This window comes from Ammodytes marinus, assembly GCF_949987685.1.
Source record: "Ammodytes marinus genome assembly, chromosome: 5".
NCBI classification, from domain to species: domain Eukaryota; kingdom Metazoa; phylum Chordata; class Actinopteri; order Uranoscopiformes; family Ammodytidae; genus Ammodytes; species Ammodytes marinus.
In genome coordinates, this window is record NC_137234.1 from 18,675,856 (window position 1) to 18,695,040 (window position 19,185).

The 19,185-nt window shown below is 41.0% G+C and overlaps 1 protein-coding gene across 3 annotated transcripts in view; it reads left to right on the top strand.

The window, feature by feature from the left end:
• Nucleotides 1-174: 174 nt before the first annotated feature.
• Nucleotides 175-19,185, top strand: part of abcc8 (ATP-binding cassette, sub-family C (CFTR/MRP), member 8) — a gene marked incomplete at both ends in the record, with an annotated part of 58,205 nt that continues 39,194 nt past the window's right edge. For all 3 annotated transcript variants that reach the window (XM_080027334.1, XM_080027335.1, XM_080027336.1), the window contains 9 exons: nt 175-195; nt 3,009-3,171; nt 6,732-6,873; nt 8,697-8,818; nt 10,348-10,514; nt 13,084-13,326; nt 15,583-15,771; nt 17,718-17,882; nt 17,967-18,122. In XM_080027334.1, coding sequence (XP_079883460.1) covers nt 175-195; nt 3,009-3,171; nt 6,732-6,873; nt 8,697-8,818; nt 10,348-10,514; nt 13,084-13,326; nt 15,583-15,771; nt 17,718-17,882; nt 17,967-18,122 — 1,368 coding nt within the window. The remainder of the gene's footprint in view (nt 196-3,008; nt 3,172-6,731; nt 6,874-8,696; nt 8,819-10,347; nt 10,515-13,083; nt 13,327-15,582; nt 15,772-17,717; nt 17,883-17,966; nt 18,123-19,185) is intronic.

A 19,185-nucleotide genomic window follows, 5' to 3' on the forward strand; every position in this document is an offset into this window, starting at 1 on the left:
TGAACACATGAGAAGAGTCTGGCAATTTGGAAGACTTTAACCCTTTTACTTTCTGATTTCCCCCCTTTAACTTGTAAGCGACGGATGTGACAGTAGCCTGTGGAAGATTTTTTTTAAATATTATAATTGTTAAGCCTTTTAATTTTGGGAGTCAGGTGAACGCCGAGGAACACAATGATCTCACGATATAAACCGGTAAGTGCTTCTGGCTGTCTCAGCTGGTCGCTCACAACTATCGATTCTCTTACTTGCATTAGCAGGCTGAACTGTTCTGTTAGCATTTCTTTAACAAAGGCCACACCACAGTAAAGCTGACATCAATGAGAATATATATTTTTTCAGTAACACACATTATTTATGCAGATTAAGGCCTTTATGGATGCAAATTGCAAATATTTTTAGGTCATAGTTAGTCAAAGAACCCCTGGGTGTTCTGCAATGGGATCACACATCACTGGGAGTGTGATGTGTGAGCCAGGGCTCATTATATATAGGCGAGATATGGGAGAGTGTGAAACATTGGGGGAGCTGGTTTTTCGCGGCAGGGCTGTTACTTTTTGGTAGCAAATTTCTCAAGGATAGAGAACATTTTAGAAGAGGTGAGAGGAAAAGAGATTCCTTCAAGATGGATTCACACATTATAGTCCAATGCATGATTCACCATTCACCTCTTACCCTCGCTTTACCCCCACGGGCAAAAGCCTCCCCCCCCCCCTCCCCCCACACACACACAGGTATATTCATCTGGCCTGTATCAATGATAGACATCTGATGTAACCCCATAACAATTGCAGTGTCACCATTTTGAGGCTGTTCAATGGTTTTAGGGAAGACTGCTCTTCATCTTTGCTGTAAGACCCCGATATATCCGTAGGCTACTAAGCAAAAACCCATGTTCCTATTGCTCCAGTGTTCCCTTTATTTTCTAAGGGTCCCTCTGAGTGGCTCTCCCACTCAACTTCTTTCATGTTGTACATATACTGAAGCCTCAACTTCCCCCAGGCAATCCACTGATGGACAGAGTCAATCTCTGAAGTAGGGCACCACAGAGCTATAATCAAGACAATTTTCCTAGGTGTGAATGTGCATGTACTGTATATGTTGTCTTTAGTTGAGGCTATGGTGCTGGCAGTATAACCGAAAATAAATGTCATTCTCATATACAGTATTTGATAAAACTCTGTGCTATGCTGTGCCATTTTGAATGAGCCTACCTTTCACCCAACGGTTTTCTGTGTAAGTATGGGTTGTCAAGTGAGGAGCCAATGTATGAAAGCACAAGCTGCAGTAACTGGGGACCATTCATCTCTGGTGTTGAAATGAAAAATATCAAATGGCATCTATGCCTGATTTCCCTCCTCTTTGAATTTCATTGCTTCCTAAATGCCTTTTTTGACTAACAGTGAATGTCATAAGTGTATCCTTTTTAAACACCTTCACTCCATGCATTTTTATGTGCTACTCAGCTTTATGTTTTGCTATTTATTTTCAAGTTTTTGTTTATCAAATCAAATTAAACAAAATTGTTACTACTTCTTTCAGGACCCCATCAAGTAGGCTACACAACTATTGTTTAAATTGTTTTAATTAGTATTTGTCCCAATTTAGTTAATGGCATTGCAAGCACAGGGTTACATTGTTGGTGTGTGTGTGTGTGTGTGTGTGTGTGTCCCAACTCGTAAACAACTCTTTACATTAGGCTTATCACCTCATTTTCCCTCTTGGTTATGTGAAGGTCACCATGGCAGAATCATATTAGACTGAAATAATTTTAACGGCTGGGAAAAAGGCTACGTGTCCGTCCCTGTTTTCACAGGGATTATCACAATCTGCTCACATGTGGGTCTGTGCTGATCCCTCTGAGCAAGTCAGCTGTCATCGGCTGCAGCGGGGATCTCCTCCCTGCAGGACCTGGAAGCACAATGCATCTGTCCTGGGAATTCATCTCTATTATTTATGTGTGCAACCTTATTCAGTCATCACCACCACTGTGACTGGTTTCTGCTCTTGTTCTCTCAATTTGCTCTTTTTTACTATTTAGATCTAATCTGCTACTTATCACAGTATTTGCACTATATATTCTGTCTCTGATCTGTATTTGTTTGTTTTATTGTTTAATGTATGGTACTTGTGTTCATTGGGAGAGGCGGAAGACACATTTCCACCAAGTTGGACAATGAAGTCAATCTAATCTAAATTAATGAATGAGTGAGGGGTAGAGTTATGTTATCCCTTGAACACATTGTGTTGGGATTTAGATTGGAGAGCTTGCTTCACACGTACCTTTGTGTGACGTTTGCACTGCTCCTTTAGCAACTGTAACCCCCCTTCCTCTCTCTCCTTTTCTCTCTCTCTCTCTCTTTCCCCTCATCCTTCACCGTTCCCTCCTGCTCTCTCCCTCCTACCTAAGTCGCTCTGTGGGCTCAGTCCTGTTGCTCGCCTGCACACACTCTGGCTCCCCTTCGGCTCTGGTCTGCCAAGGTCGACGCGGCCGAGCTCTCTTTTGTATAGAGACAGGAATAGCAGGTGCATTAGCAGAATGCCACCGCTGCTCTCGCTGTATGTGCACACTCTCGCTTTGTAAGTGTGAGCGTGTGTCTCAATGAATTCCAGTGGAGCCGCGCATCGCCGTGCCCCACTAAGTCTCCATACAGCCTTAGAGGATGTCTGAGGACTACTGCGGGCGGACGGGATGCAGATGTTTCTCACCAGCATGGCCGGTGAAGCTGCTTAGACTGCGGGAGAGGAGAGGGAGCTGCTTCTTCTTTACCGGACTGTGACTGCCTCTGAAACCCTTCTCCCTCCTTTCATTGAATTTGATTATTCGGGAGCTGGATTCAGGAGGGAGCAAGAAAGGGGGTCACTTTGGGGAATCTACTGAAGACACCACCACCAGTGTCTCCATTTGAGAAGACGGCATGCTCTGAGAGCCTCTGTTTAAAAAGCTATTTGTCTTTCTTCTGCTGTCCTTTGTCCTACCTCCTCTTTGTCTAAACGGTTCCCTGCAGAGTCCCGGCTCCACCATGTCATTGGCGTTCTGTGGGAACGAGAATAACTCGTCAGCTTACAACGTGGACGGGGGTGTCCTGAACAACGGCTGTTTCCTAGACGCGATCAACGTGGTGCCCCATGTCTTCCTCCTCTTCATCACCTTTCCCATCCTCTTCATTGGTGAGTGTCTTCGGTTGAGGTGAGGTCCTCAACCAACTCGCAACCCCACTCCTGCATCCATTATGTCTAAATGATGTGTCAGCACAACAACACAAGGGCAACGTAATCTATCAAGCAAGCATTTATGTGAAATAGCCTACTATTAAAAGCTAATCTTGTAAATGTTTCAATTTCAATTAGAGTGTCTATACTTTTTACATGTGTCTACACGGAACCTTTATTTTATCAATGAGCTTTTTTGACTTGTTCATTTCATCCCCTGAGTTTAGATACCACCTATAAGTGCTGGCTGCCCCATGGCCATGTATAAATATGATTCCCAGGATATATTTAATGAGCTGCAAGCCTTTTTTTGCAAGCACATGAACCTTAAAGAGGACCTATGATACTTTTCGACTTTTATGACCTATAAACGTTGTTATAATGATTTTTTTATAGTCATGTTTAACCATACTAGAGTATCAAATAATTACGTACATGCATTTCGACGTATTCCCTGCTGACTGTCTGGGGTGGCTATGCAGAGCACTAAAAACTATGGCAGCCGGTCGAGCCGAACTTGTTCAAATTTCCGGGTTTTCTCTGTCACGCTCGGGTCGTTTCTGTCATGTTACCATGCAAGGTAATGCTGCCGCTCAGGCAAGCTCCGGCTGCATGCCCCCACCTTCCTGGAAATTTCCTGAAATTTCCCGCTGCTGGAAGGAAGGTAACCAATCACAACGGAGTGGGGTTCGCAGCAGGGGGGGAGGGGCGGAGAAGCTCAAAGCAGTGTTGCCAACTTAGCGATTTTGTCGCTATATTTAGCGACTTTTCAGCCCCCCTGGCGACTTTCTTTTCAAAACAGCGACAAGCGACAAGCGACAAATCTAGCTTTTTTTTCTGGTGTAATTGGTGACTTTTTCGCCAAAGCAAGTATCACTTTTAACGCTTCTCAACGAGCAGCGGGAGCCTCCCGGCCCGTCCCCCGTTACAGAGCACTGACAGACGGCCCGGTCCTCGCGCAGCAGCCCCTCCCAGCTGCGGTCAGAGCAGGAGATACACCTCTCCGCTCGTGTTCCGTTAGCATCACTATTAGCAGTTAGCAGCTTTTCCCACGTCTTCTACAGTCTACGAGTAGTGCAATTCAAAATGTTATGCAGTGCTTTTTTAAACCATGAGCATGTATGATTACTGCTAGACTTAACATTACCACGTTGGTTGTTTATGCGATTGTCACGTTCATAACACTAAAACCTCATCTATTCAAATATTACTGTATAAAACCCCTGTCTACAAATATGCAAATTAGGCGATGACGTCATCTAAAAATATGCAAATTAGGCGATGACATCATCTGGCAACTTCTAGCGACTTTTTGGACAGCCAATAGCTACTTTCCTTACTGAAGAGTTGGCAACACTGGCTCAAAGCAGTGTGTAGAGAGAGACTGCTGTGCTCGCTAGGGCAAGAGGAAGAGTGTCCCGAAAATCTACATAGTTTTTTGTGATGTGATTCGTGTCAGGTAGCTTTATAGCAGTTTTTAACAAGAAATTAAGACCAGAAAAGTAGTATAATAGGATCTCTTTAAAGGCCTAATTCCACCGGCTGCCTGTTCGGTCCTTCTCCGCTCCAGCACGGCAGCGGAGCTGTCAGATTTTTACTTAAAGGCCTACTTCACCGGTTTGAATATGAAGGTGTATTGAATTCTGAGATCCTATGTAGTATAAATGTGCAAACATTTTAGAAATCGGTTCATCCTAGCCTGAGAAAAGGCAGAAAGAGTGTTTTTTTAACCCTATATTTCTCTTTCTCGTGACATCACAGAAAGAGAAATTTAGGGTTAAAAAAAACGTACTTTGTAAATATTACTGTGATGTCACCGTAAAAGACATCACAGTATTATTTACAAAGTAAGTTTTTTTTAACCCTATATTTCTCTTTCTGTGATGTCACGAGAAAGAGAAATATAGGGTTAAAAAAACACTCTTTCTGCCTTTTCTCAGGCTAGGATGAACCGATTTCAATTTTTTTCGCACATTTATACTACATAGGATCTCAGAATTCAATACACCTTCATATTCAAACCGGTGAAGTAGGCCTTTAAGTCAGTGCGTGAGCGTGCGTGAGCGTGCGTGAGCGTCCACTTGCTCCGCTGCACCGTCTCTCTGCTCCGCTGCTGCTCCAGCTGTCCGGTGAAATACGCACTGTTTCTATTTTTGCTGGATGCCGGAGCTCACCGCATCAATTTAGCACATAACACATCGAGACAGACAGGAACACAGACGCCGACAAACCAATAAAACCTCCGGTTAATTTTCAAAATAAGACACTTGAGTTCACTGCAGGTAACAATCTCAAAACAGAGACTCATACAGTAGGCCTACAAGCATGTCCACTGTTCTTTTACTCGTTCGGATGGGAAAAATAACCTTCCGTGCGTTCGTTGTTGTGTAAATACCATATAGGAGAATGGACAGGACCGGACAGGCAGCCGGTGGAATTAGGCCTTTATAGTACAGAGGCAAACAGATGCCATCATGCATGGCATTAGGTTACACCTCCATTGCTCTCTTCCTTACTGCTGGCCATTCCATTAGTGTCATCATCAGAGCATAACAGACCGGCACACGCTCACAGTCACACACACTCGGACCTCATCACCTGCCCTGTCATGTCATGTCAGGGTGTGTGTGCATACCATGCATATTATGTGTCCATCTGAAAGCAGTTAGTGCCTCTTCTTGTCAAGTGGGACAACATTTTGTCGCTCCATACCACTGGTTTCACAGTGGCTCATGGTTCCTGTTGTTCAGTGAACATGCACCCTAATCATAACAACTTGATGTTAGTTACACTTTATACTTTTGACATTGACTCCACAAAACATTTTATGTCTTTCCTTTCCTTTTTATTTATTTTTCATTTCAAACATTTTATTCTCTTAATTTTTGCAAACAAATTCAAATAGCCTAAACAATGCAAATAAGGAGTAGGAAAGAAATCACTAAAAGACTGATTCTGTTGTTCGAGGATATCGTGTGGGAACCTGTCTAAAGAGCAGTCCTGTTTCTTCTCTGTAACCTTTAGCTGTGCTGCTAAAACCAACAACTTTGTCACTAACAACATACCTAAGGGGTGTGAAAGCTTTTCTGGCAACCTTGACTCGGCTGGCAAAAACCTGTCATACCAAAGTCCTGTTAGCATAAGCAACTATATTCTGCCATGCATCTACAGTATGTAATGTTCTGGCTTATTACAATCCTTAAGAGCTCAAATAATTTACTTAAAGGTCTTAGGCCAGCAGCCATCTAACCACTATTATTGGTCTGCCTGCCAGTGCCAAGCTTCGAGCGATTTAATTAGAATGATAATGACACAAATTCCTTAAGCTCTGAATAGTTAATAGACTCCGGCTGCCCCATCCTTAAATTTAACCTTGTGTTAGTCATTTATCGTTGCGTAGATATGGGAGCACTTTGTCATGTAGCCAATGATGTACAGGGTTCAACAGCTACTCACAGAGATTTGAGTCAATTTCTGTCTCCTAAAGTGACTTTGGTTTATTTTGTCTTTTGTTTGAGGCTGGGGCAGCCAGAGTTCAAAGGTCCACATCCACCACAGCACCTGGCTTCACTTTCCTGGTCACAACCTTCGATGGCTCCTCACCTTTGTCCTGCTCTTCATCCTCGTATGTGAGATTGCAGAAGGCATCGTGTCTGATGGGTAAGTTTGACACACTCACTAACCTATTCTTGTAAACATATCATGAATTTGAGTCCATGCATGCAATGCAATAAGCTTTAAGGAATACTTCTTTAAAAATATGTTCTAATTTACTTAAACATTTTTACAATAATTAGGCTAGTTGTTAGACAGTTATTTCTGAGGGACAGTGTAAGAGTAGGCATTTTGCTGATTCAAGCTTGTCAACAAATACTATCTCACACCTGTGATGACAGGTGAATACAATTAGGCTAATTGAAATCAACATTTCACTATGTATCAGCTTTAACTATAACTTAGCCTACAACAATAGCTTAAAAAACGTTCATGAAAGATAATGAGACGTACGGTAGAGACAGGACATGGATGGTGAGAAATAATATATTTTATCTTTGAAACAATCGTTTTTAATTTATATTCACCTTAATTTACTTGGCATACAAACTAAAGGAAGAAACAAAGATAACATGCCAAAATGTTAGCATAGCCTACTGAATTAGCAAAAAGTGACAGGCTACAGGCCTGCTTTCAGACCGTATTCTTTACTATATTATGTCTACAACTGTAATGCTTTTTGATACTTGGCATAGGCCTATTTTATATATTTTTTTTAATTACATTAAATTTTAAATTTTTTTAAGTACAAATTGTATTGTCCAGTAAAGTGCAGTACTCTTTTTTTATTTTGAGTATTCAGAAAACCCCAGTATCATAGTTCAGCCTAGTTGAAGCTAACTCTACTCCAGGATTGAGGTTGTTTTTTTGTCTCCATCCACAACTCTTGTCTTCAAATATAATACTACAAACACTGGCCAACTGGAACAAGAGACTACGTCACTCACTACTGAGTTAAATGTTAATAGAACATATCACATTGTTTGTCCAGCATTGTTGTAGAATTACAGCATTTACTAAAAGCAGTCTTAAAACGTGTGAATGTCGATAGTTATCCTGCTACCGGTGTATGAATGTGTGTGTGAATGGTATAACGTGTAAATGGGAACAGGTCTCCCTTGCAAAAGAGTCTTATGACTCAATGGGATATACCTGTATAAATAAAGGTAAAAAAAAAAAAAAAAACGTAGCATTGAGGCTACTTTTAGCTAGTTAGCGTTTGGGTGTTTTGACTGAGCTGTTCCCACTACACACAATATTTTCAAGCCATTAAACATATCCTCCATCTAAACTAAACAAAACAAATGAAAAATAAAAAATAAAAATCTTTCTGTATATTTTCAATTAGTTTTAAGCTGTTTATTGTAGAGATGAATGTCTGTTTGAGTTGACGTCACAGGGTTCACGCACAGAGAGGCACAAGGAGGAACAGCTGGATAGAGAGCTGGATGTCTGCCCTTTCTTTATTTAAATTCCCCAACGTCTGTTTTCCTCTTTGTCTCTTTGCCTGGGCTGTATGCATCCTGCTGTGGTCTAATGTAGCGAGTCCCCAGTCACAGGGTCCAGTTAATGCTGTTTATCGTTCTTCTCTGCAATGTGGGGGTAATTATTTGCGTGATTGTGAATAAAATAGCACTCCATCTGCTCACCACTTTACTAGGCTTTTCACACTAACTTAATAGCTTGTGCTCAAGAGCTTGGGATGGACAACTACTAAGTATGTACTTCTCAGTGCTTACAATTGCGATGTGATTCCCATGGTTATGCTCCAAACACTCAGAATCAATTACTGGAAAAAAATGTCAATGAGTCCGATACATACAAAGTTTCAAATAAACCCTGATGTGTTTTATCTCGGCAATGTTTTATGTCATGTAACTTTGTGCTTACTCTAAGCCTTTCCTCCTCTATCTGATTTTCATTTGCAGATTCAGCAAAGCCCCCCATCTTCACCTGTACATGCCTGCAGCCCTGGCCTTCATGGCTGGCATCACCTCTATTGTCTACTATCATAACATTGAGACCTCCAATTTCCCAAAACTTCTCTTAGGTATAGTATATTCATATTCAGCTTCATTCTTAATGATTGTACACATTTCTTTTTCATTCAACTTTACATACTGGGAGGAGTAGCTTCTTTTTCAGACATTCCACCCTTATACTCTCTAGTTTCTAGTTGTTGATCCCTGGGTAGCTCCAATGAAACATCCTGTCAGGCTTTAAAACAATCCTGATTACGTCTAGTAGTTGGTTAGTATTAACATTGCTATATAGGGATCAGGGCTTCTAATGCCTGGATTATTCAAATTAAATATTAGAAATAAGACCATTGCAAGGCAAGGCAAGGCAAGGCAAGTTTATTTATATAGCACAATTCAGACACAAGGCCACTCAAAGTGCTTTACAGGGGCAAGACTGTTTGAATATTTATTTCAGAACTGCAACAGGCTTAAATTGAATGAGTTCCTCAGGATGATATGATTTTAACAGGGCAACACGATCAGTGTGTCCATTTACAGATGAATGGTTCATTACTGCAAAATGATTAAGGGTAATATCATCTAATGTAAATGTGCTGCTGTGGCTGGATATTAATTATCCCCTTCCATCAAGACAATGAGTTTAAGGTGAGAGATCTGCAGAGTTTAAAAAACAAATTGATTTTATTCTTTGTGACCCTGGACCATTGTAATAAAGTCTCCCCACATAATTAGCTATTAGATACATTAAAACATAAACTCAATTCTTTGTCAGCTGTCACTTAATGCTCCTGTAACTATCACCCTGTTGCTTCTCTTCGACTGGTAATGGCTTTCCTTTCCTCAGGATACAGTATATACAGCCTCATCTGAGTTCTGCTTTCAATGCTTTATTGGCTACTCCCATCACGTCCCTGAGCCGCCTTTGGCTTTAAGGTTTCCATATCAAAGTCAGTCTCCTGATGGAAGTTTCTGAGTGGCGCTGGGCTCATTGTTGCATGAACATAAAATAATATTCTTAATTGAAATGTTACCATTCACCGGCACGCACGCTGCCACTTTTGTCACAGCAATAATAATAAAGAAGTAAACAACACATTTTCTGAAGCAGAGTCTGTGCCGATGAGCTTGTTTTCCCTAGCACCCTGTTGAGGCAGTTTTTCCCTGACATCTTTCTCATCTGTTGTGTCATTTCACAATCAATCTTTCAGAAGCTGTTAGAAATTAAATATTCTTTGCTATTGCCATCGGAGGGTGAGGAGGAAAGGAAAAAGATATAGAGCAGAAAACCACTTGCAATAAACAGAGTATGCATTATACTTTACAATACAAGGACTAATACCATACTTTAATAATAATGCCTACAAAGAAAACATTATTCAATACAAACTAAATGGATACATATTGCCACTTAGATATACAATGTGACTCAGACTTAATACGCTTAGATATTACTATTTGAAAAACTCATTAAAAACTGGTGACAAAAATTAAATTTAAACGCCATCTCTAATATTGTCTGTCTGCAGTAGGGAATTTATCTTTCTGGGTTGTCCATTGACTTGCTGTCTCTGTGATGGCTGCCACATCTCCTCCTTAGCCCTGCTGATCTACTGGTCGCTGGCGTTCATCATGAAGACTGTCAAATTCGCCAAGTACACTGCGCATGGCATTGGCCCAGGGCAGCTACGCTACTGCATCACCGGACTGCTGGTGCTGCTGTATGGACTCCTACTAGCCGTGGAATTCAATGTCATCCTAGGCAGGGTGAGTGTATGCATGTTTTTAGCCTCATTCACCTCTGCTGCTTTTAGTCTGAAATCCAAATGACTCCAGTGATCAGTAAAGCACCCCAGGCTAAAAAACAGGTTGGAACAAATTATGCTACATGTTTGTTTTTCTGCGTCACCAACATTCAGCTTATAGGGTTAGGGTTGAAGTGATGTTTATGTTGGTACATGTGATACTGGTAACAGTTTTCAATAAAAATACTGTAAAATAAAATTACCATTGCTTTTAATGTTTGCTTACATTTGCATTATGATGTTGATATAACATCAGGAATCAAATGGAGCCTGCCTGTTTCACATGAACTGTCTGATTTTGTGCAGTATCTCAACCTCTTTCACTCATATTTGGCTTTCTGTCTGTGATAATGATGCAATGATTATATTAAAATCTTCTTTATCAAGCAAAGAACAACTTGTAAATGAAGAAATTAAAAAACAAACATATTAAATACATTGCAGTTACAAGATCTTGCAGTCACTTTAATGAGTCTTTGGGACTGTACCTTAAAAAAATCAGTGCTTTACGTAGCTACATGCTCAAAATGACCATACTAACAATGATGATATCTGTATTTGGTTGTCATCTGACTTTGCAGTATGTGTTGCCAAATTGGTAAAAGTGTTTTCTTAAGTTGCAGAACACTGAGCTCATAGAGCCATCTTAGACATGAACCAACTTAATGGACAAATTAACATTTTGACCTGATGATAGTACTAAATTAGATGAAAAGTTAGAATTGCAATTTATAGTAACGGAGACACGAATGTCTCTGTCAATACCTATGGCAATTCATTGAATACTAATTATTATGATGAAATATATCACCCACCACAGAAAAATGAAACCTCATGGTTGTGCTAGATAAAAGGTCAGGGCACCCAGGTCAGTAGTATTCATCCTGTCAGGATCAATGTCAGTATAACATTTCACAGTAGTCCACTTAACAGCGATATTGCATCCAACACGGAAGCAGGGAAAGGACAGACTGACATTGCCATCCATGGAGCCAATGCCATTGGCCACATTAAATGAAGAAATGAAAACACAGCCAGAGTCATAAAAAGGAGAACAAAATAAGAAATAAAGATCCCCTCCGCTTTATAAAACAAACAATAGAGCCTCCTCAGGCTGCCATCTGGCTCAGATCTGATTCATTTGTTTATCAGCCTGGTGCAATCCTATAACTATGACTGAAATGGGATTAACAATATATTTACAATTGTATCTGAGAGCAGAGTGAACTTTATGTTACCCGCTTACCATTCATCTTGCTTTATTGTATTGACAGAGCAAATGGATCCTATTTTTGTCATTGTTCAGTTTTTGAAGTGTTCAGTTATCATGGCCTAATATATATATATATATAAGAGAAAACGTCAGGCGAGGTGTACACCTTTTTGCTTTTTTCTCTGGACGACACTCTTAAAGTACATTTTATTTATATAGCCTGGTGTAACAAAATGCAGTTTGTCCTCAGAGGGCCTTTCAATCTGTAAAGCACACACCACCATTTGTCCTTGGACTCATGTTTCGGATACGAAACATCTCCTGTCTCCCACTGTGTTTGTCTCTGATAACCTCTGCTCTGAACTCACTTTCGTTATTGAAACTCCCTCTGGCTCAGCAGCAAATTCTATTAAAGAACTTAACTGCACTAACTATATGTTGCAGTATAACTGGATCAGGGTTGTGTAGTTCATTTAGAAGAATATTTAAAGGAGCTATTGTACAAAATGTTCTTGTTTCTATTATGCATGGAAATGCTTCTTAAAGGTATTGTTATTAGATCTTGCTAAAGTGATTAAATGTTGCCATTTTCATTACATAAAAACGATCCTTTCCTGATTTCGGTAACATTTCCAATACTGTGAATTATACATTGAATTCATTCATTTCATCATCTCAGTGCGTTACAAAGCATAAATTTGCAAAACATTTTTTTGAATATTATCATTATCTTGACACATTTCAAACAAAACTGTGAAAACTGAACATTACAAACCTAAGAATGAGTTCATATCAGTTATGTTTTTGATTATAAATAATCTAGCGATGTTTTTTTGCTGTAATTCATCTGCCAGTCACTAACTTAGTTTCCATGAAGTATAAAAGCAATCATCTTTACTGACTCTACTGATTCATATAATTCTATTCCGTGGATCTTTTTAAGTTGTAAAAGCTCTTGTTACTGTAGTTGTGAAATTGAACCATCCGTATGAAATTTAAAGAAACATCTGTCTAGATTCAGCAATTGCCATAGTGATATGGGAGAACCTGTAATGGATACGCAATGGAGGACATTTTTTTCACAAATTAATCCAAGCAATAAGAGTTTGTTCATATTCTCTGCGTTGTAGTATTAATAGTTAATTAGTATTAATTCCAAAGATGTTGTCACAAATGAGTTTTAGTTTTTTCTTTCATTGAATGTGCAACAAGAGATGTTTTAATATTCATCCCTGCTGTTCTTTACAGGTTGTTGAGGAGGACGCAGTGAGTTGAATAATAAACAAAATGTGTCTTTGGGTCCTTCTCTCTCTTCCAGCGCTACATGTGTTTCGCCAACCCGCCAGAGGTGAAGCCTCCGGAGGACCTCCAGGACCTTGGTGTACGCTTCCTGCAGCCCTTCGTTAACCTGCTGTCCAAAGCCACATACTGGTGGATGAACACCTTCATTACCTCAGCACACAGACGACCCATCGACCTCAAGGTCATCGGCAAACTGCCCATCGCAATGAGAGCCCTCACCAACTACATCAAGCTACGCAAGGCCTTTGAAGAGCAGAAGGTAAGAGCACAGACGGGCTGCTGTTGGGGATCTTTGTGAACAACAGCACAGGTTCTGCTATCTTGTAATTAACTCATTGTAGCCCTTAGAGCAGTATAAAAAAGGGACTAAAAAGACTTATTATGATGGGCAACACAACATTTTCTCCAGGTGTTTTAGGGATGAGTCAAACGTCTCATTTCTGATTTCACTGCACAGGTAATCTTTTAACTAATGCGGTTAAACTCATAAGCATCTCTCTGTAACTTGTGTAACTAATGCTGAATAAATAATCTGGTTCAGATGGCAAACGGAAAGTAGAAGTGGATGATCTGTAAAAATGTGAAGAAAGGGAGTGAGTAATATTAGGCTGTTTCTCCCATGAATTCTAGTTTCATTATGCACACAATAGAGAAGCATATGTCTGCATATTGAGGGGCCGCTATTACATGGGGCTAACCAGATTAGAAAATCAGAGAAAGCTGCTGTCTCTTTCTGAATGAGATGAGTTTCAACAAGGGATCAACAGACACGGATAATGTTTTAACTATTTATGTAAGAGCTTAGTGTGTAGCTTGTTTGTTTATTTTGAGCCCATTTGTCTGTTAAACTGTCTTTATAAATCATACGTTTATTTTGTTTTATGGGTCGGTCGGACATGCATAAAGTGATCTGGGAATCGTACAGTTATTTTTTTTTAATGTATTTTATATACCGCTGTTCTCATAAAATAAAAAGTTGATCTCTGTCCTGTGATGACTCAGCCCTGGCTAGATGATATGCTCTAGGCATATGGTTGACCCTTTTACAGTTCTTCCTCTTCTTTTGCTAAATTGATACATGCAAGTTTGCACAAGTTTTTTCACCCTGCCTAGGGATTACTGCTGTCGCCCCAAGAGGCTGTCGTTATAGTATTTTAAATGCAATCCAAACTCAGGATGTTTCTTCTTGCCTATTCTTCGACTTTCCTGCCCCCCACCCCTCTCTGTGTCAATTTCCGAGCACGTGTCAGGGATCGGAGATGAAGGGCCTCCCCTTAAGGGTCACTGTTTTCCAGTGTTTGGAGGGTCACAGAGCTTCGTCACGGCTGTGTGTGTCCGGTGTGAACGCAACCCCACTTCCTTCCGGCAGGAGCGAAGGATGAGAGTGATCCCAGTGGAGAGGTGGGGGGGGGGGGGTCAATTAGGGGAGATCCCGAAGACACCGGGTCATTCCCATTCTACTGTGAACGAAGTGACATCCCGACCCCTGCCGGGGTGAAAGCACTGCACTTCATGGGAAGCTAGTTTCACTCTACGTGTGTGAGAATGAAACCTCATCCTTCCTCCTTGTTTGAACCCAAGGTAGAAAGAAAGCGTGTGTGTGTGTTTGTGTGAACATGACTGAATCATTCTCAGAACTGTGAGAACAGACGTGACCATTATGAAGTGTATCTCTTTTCTTATTTTAGCCCAAATTGAACCTAAACACACACACACACACACACACACACACACACACACACACACACACACACACACAAGCGTGAAAATGTTCTGGGAGTGTTTACTGAACCATGATCGTCCAGATGCTTCCCTCTGATCACTGTAAACTGATGCACTGAACCGAACTGTTGTGTTGTTTTTGAACTTATTACATTTAGGGCATTATAAATCAAAATAAAATAATATTAGTAGGTCCTCCACCCCATCTTGACAATCCGTTTAACTCTCAAAGTAATGTTGAATGTCTTTTGATTTTCTGTAATAATTTGAAGGAATTTGAAAACCCTGAGCCTGTTCTCACGTTCTATAATCCTTGTCCTCAGTGTCTCTGTTGTGGTTTTCCAGCAGCATAGCACCATTTGCAGAGCAAATGAATATGATTGACTCAGCTGCACTGTGAAATTCACCATTAATCACCACATCCCATAATGCAGCAACAGCATCACTGCGGAGGGAAGAATAGCTGATCTTGACCTCATTTAGCAGGTTTATGTTGCAGTGATGAGGCGGCCGTTGAACTCAAGTTCTTAATTCAGCTTTTATGTTCGAGCAATTACCTCGTCCTGGTCTGCCTGCAGGCTGTGTTTTCCAACCTATTTTATTTTTCCTTTGTTCTGCTGCCAGTTCAGCTCCACACAGAAATTGCTTTGTAGAATATTTGGTGTTCGGTGGCAATACATTGTCTGTGCAAAGAAGTAACTGGAATGTGTCATTGACAAATGGTGACTATGTTAGATAGTTATCATCCAAATGCTGATATATTTCTCTCCCCTCTCTTTTCATCTTCTCTCAGGGTCCTGAGGGCACAGCACCCCAGGGCCCAAAGCTGATCTGGCAGGCCTTAAGAAAAGCATTCGGAAGACCTCTCATCCTCAGTATCACGTTCCGCTGCCTGGCCGACCTGCTAGGCTTCGTCGGCCCTCTGTGCATCTCTGGCATCGTCCACCACATCAGCAAGGACAACCGCACCATTCAGCCGCCGGTGAGCGCTCAACCACACCGCCATGAATAACAGAGTGGATACAACTCTGGCTTCATTATTGCTTATGTTATCACATCAGTCTTAAAGCCACTATGAGTAATATTTAAATATATTTTAAACAGCCTCATGTTTACTCTGATAGTCATAAATTACCTTTAACAGCAAACGAGACCAGCAGAAATATTTTTTTTATATAGTTTTTATTACTGCATTTGGTCTGGTCGCACACCCAGTCCGATTTTCGGTTTGCGCATGCAGGCTCTATGGTCACATATTCGTATTGGTCGCAGATTTCAGTGTAGCGCAGCAACGTGATTTGAGAAGCCTATCCCTCCAGGTGAGGGAAGGGGAGCGGGAGCCTTGTTTGAGAGTTATTTGTCGTCATAATGACTGATAACGGGGCTGAATCATCAAAGACAAAAAAGAAAATGCAATGAAGAAAAGCTAAAAGGGAGAGTGATAGACGAGCGGGAGAAGGGCGTTGCCAAGCAACTTGTACAAAATTTCACAGGAGTGAACTAGACTGTTTACTGTGTTTACTCCTAAATGAATGAGCGGTTCTAAAACAAACTTTACTTTGCTTCACCATTATTTACAACAACATAAACACATTACCTCATCGTGATCCATACTAACTGCCGTCTCTCGCTTTCTGTGAGAACACGGAATCGTTCAGCTCCGTGAGAGTAGTTAGGTGACACTGACTGGCATTAGTTGATGTCACTAACCACTCCCACGAAGCCGAAAAGAGTCTGTGCCCCTTTCAACACACGGACATGCACTGTATTGCGTCCTAATCATTTGAAACTCGCACGGCCGGCACAAGCTATAAAAACAGCTTTACGACAGCTGGCGTCGTAAAAATACTGCCGCTTTTGTCCAAAGGGGCCGCCAACTGACAAAGTTACTCGTAGTGGCTTTAAAGCCCATTCATTGAAGAAGGCTGGGGTATAGTCATAGGCAAACTATGAGTTTAGATTATCTTGACACATTCGCAATGAAGACCTATTTGGGAATATACAAAAGTCCAGAGAAATTTTGTTTTCGCGGCATTTTATATTTCTTACCAAACGGTAATCAAAATATATGTATCCAGCTACACTTTCACTTTGTTCAACCTAAGGATTGTTTCTGTTGTTGTCTTCCAGTGCCTCCACGTTTTACCTGCATTTGTTGATACAACAGCTCTAGGTCAATGCTACGTGTAGAGACAATGATGCTGTTAGTAACTGTCGCATGTCATTATGCTGCCTCTCAAAGGTCCCAGTTACAGTTTGATGAGACACTTTTGATGCCCTTTCTCCCTGGTGCACCTGCCTTAGTGGTGTTCTAATTTAATCTTCATCAAATATGTATGTGACTTTTTGGTGCTGGAGGTGTCTCGGTTTCATAGAGGGCAGAGCACCATATCAAACAGCCACCCAGGCATCCTTCTCAGAATTGTTCTTCAATTATTTGTTTGAAAGTCACATCCATGGGATACCAAAAGTTCATTTGAAAATGTTAAGCAGTCTGGTCAGCCACTCAAAGAATGCTAAATGCTCTCAGACAAGACTGAAAACATGCCTGTAAAATAGTGACTATTTGAGCAAATGAGACTTTTGCAGGACAGTGTTTCTGGGTAGGATGAGAAAGAGACAAGAGAAGTACCAAGGATGAGTGACTGTGGAGGCACATTTGTAATCAATAATTTGTAATCCGTGCTCAGTGAATGATCTCTACCTGATGCAGAAATAATTCATCTTGAGGGAGATGATGCGTGCCGTCTCCTATTGAGCCACATTCTTCTTTGGTTTCCAGATCACACTGCACATATCACCATGCCATACACTCCGAGGGCGCCACTTGAATTATGCAGGGTCAATCCTTAGTGACTGACCTTACAAACACTAACAAACGGGTCGATACCTCTACCTCCCCCTCTCCCTAACTGTCTGTGCTTCCAGATGAAATTGCTGGGGATCAATTTCATTTCCTCCAAGGAGTTCCTAGAGAATGCATATGTGCTGGCTGTGCTGCTCTTCTTTGCCCTGCTCCTGCAAAGGACATTTCTCCAAGCCTCCTACTACGTGGCCATTGAAACAGGCATCAACCTGCGTGGGGCCATACAGGTATGACCATTTAACTATGTTATATTGTTCATAAAGCTTCTAGTGTTTTCCACACAGATCTGAATGTGTCTGTCCTCTTCCCAGACCAAAATATACAACAAGATCATGCATCTGTGCACCTCCAACATGTCCATGGGCGAGATAACTGTTGCTCAGATCTGCAACTTGGTTGCCATAGATACCAACCAGCTCATGTGGTTCTTCTTCCTCTGTCCTAACTTGTGGGCTATGCCAATACAGGTAAGAAAGTAAGTAAGTGGTTTAGCCAGTTTTATAGTTAGAGCTAATGGTAGTCTGGTGAGACCAGCCTGATCACACCAGCGTCACATTCGTCAAAGAATGACCAAAATCCATGTTAAGGTCAACGATGTCAAGAACCAATCAGGGGCTGCCTTCCACTAACGGATTGAAATTGGGGAGGGTCCAGTCTGACTGGAGGCTAGATTGACAAATACATGACCACATCGAAGGCTGCCTTCCTCTAATGGATGGGGCTGGCTCCTCCCCACGGAGATAGGAGTAAGGCCAGACTGATCAGTGGGAGAGAAACGAATGTGAAGCTTGCGCAAGAATAGGCTGGTCTCGCCACCCTGGGCAAATGGGAGTGCAGCCATGGATACATTCACCTTAGGTTTTGATTTATAGAGCTGTGTCAGATTTCACTGCCTGACAGCAGCACCGAAACATTTGATGAATGTACGTTGGATTGCAAGCCTGTGACCTTGATACTTTCCAATACTGTCCTAAAGTGGATCCAGAATTCATGGCACATATATATATATTTAATCGTGGTTTTCATACCATTAAGTCCTCAAAGAAATCTTAATTGAAGACAGACATTCATTCAAAAAAACTATTTCAGGGAACACTGAAGGTCAGTTTTTTCATCGACATACAGTATCCCAGGAATCCTTCTGGATATACTGCTAAATCTTTGAAACTGGATTTGGGTTTTTTCATTCACTCTCTCTTTCTCTGTTTCTATTCAAGATATGTTATTTTCATATTTAGTTGCAGTTTCTTTCTTCCCTGTAATAGGGCCCGACCGATATATCGGCCCGCCGATTTAATCGGCCGATTATAGAACACCTCCAAAAAATCGGCAATTGGCAATTTTTTGCAGATTTTTTTTTTTTATTCAAGCAATCATTTTGAGTGAGATGCATTGCTGCCACAGAGGTAGCCTACATCCATAGCATTAAAGTAATAGCCTATTAACAGCAGCAGCAGGTGTGTTGTAATACATTGGATTGTTAATAGTAATTGATAGAATTTATATGGTGCTTAAGGGGGTTGGGTGCAG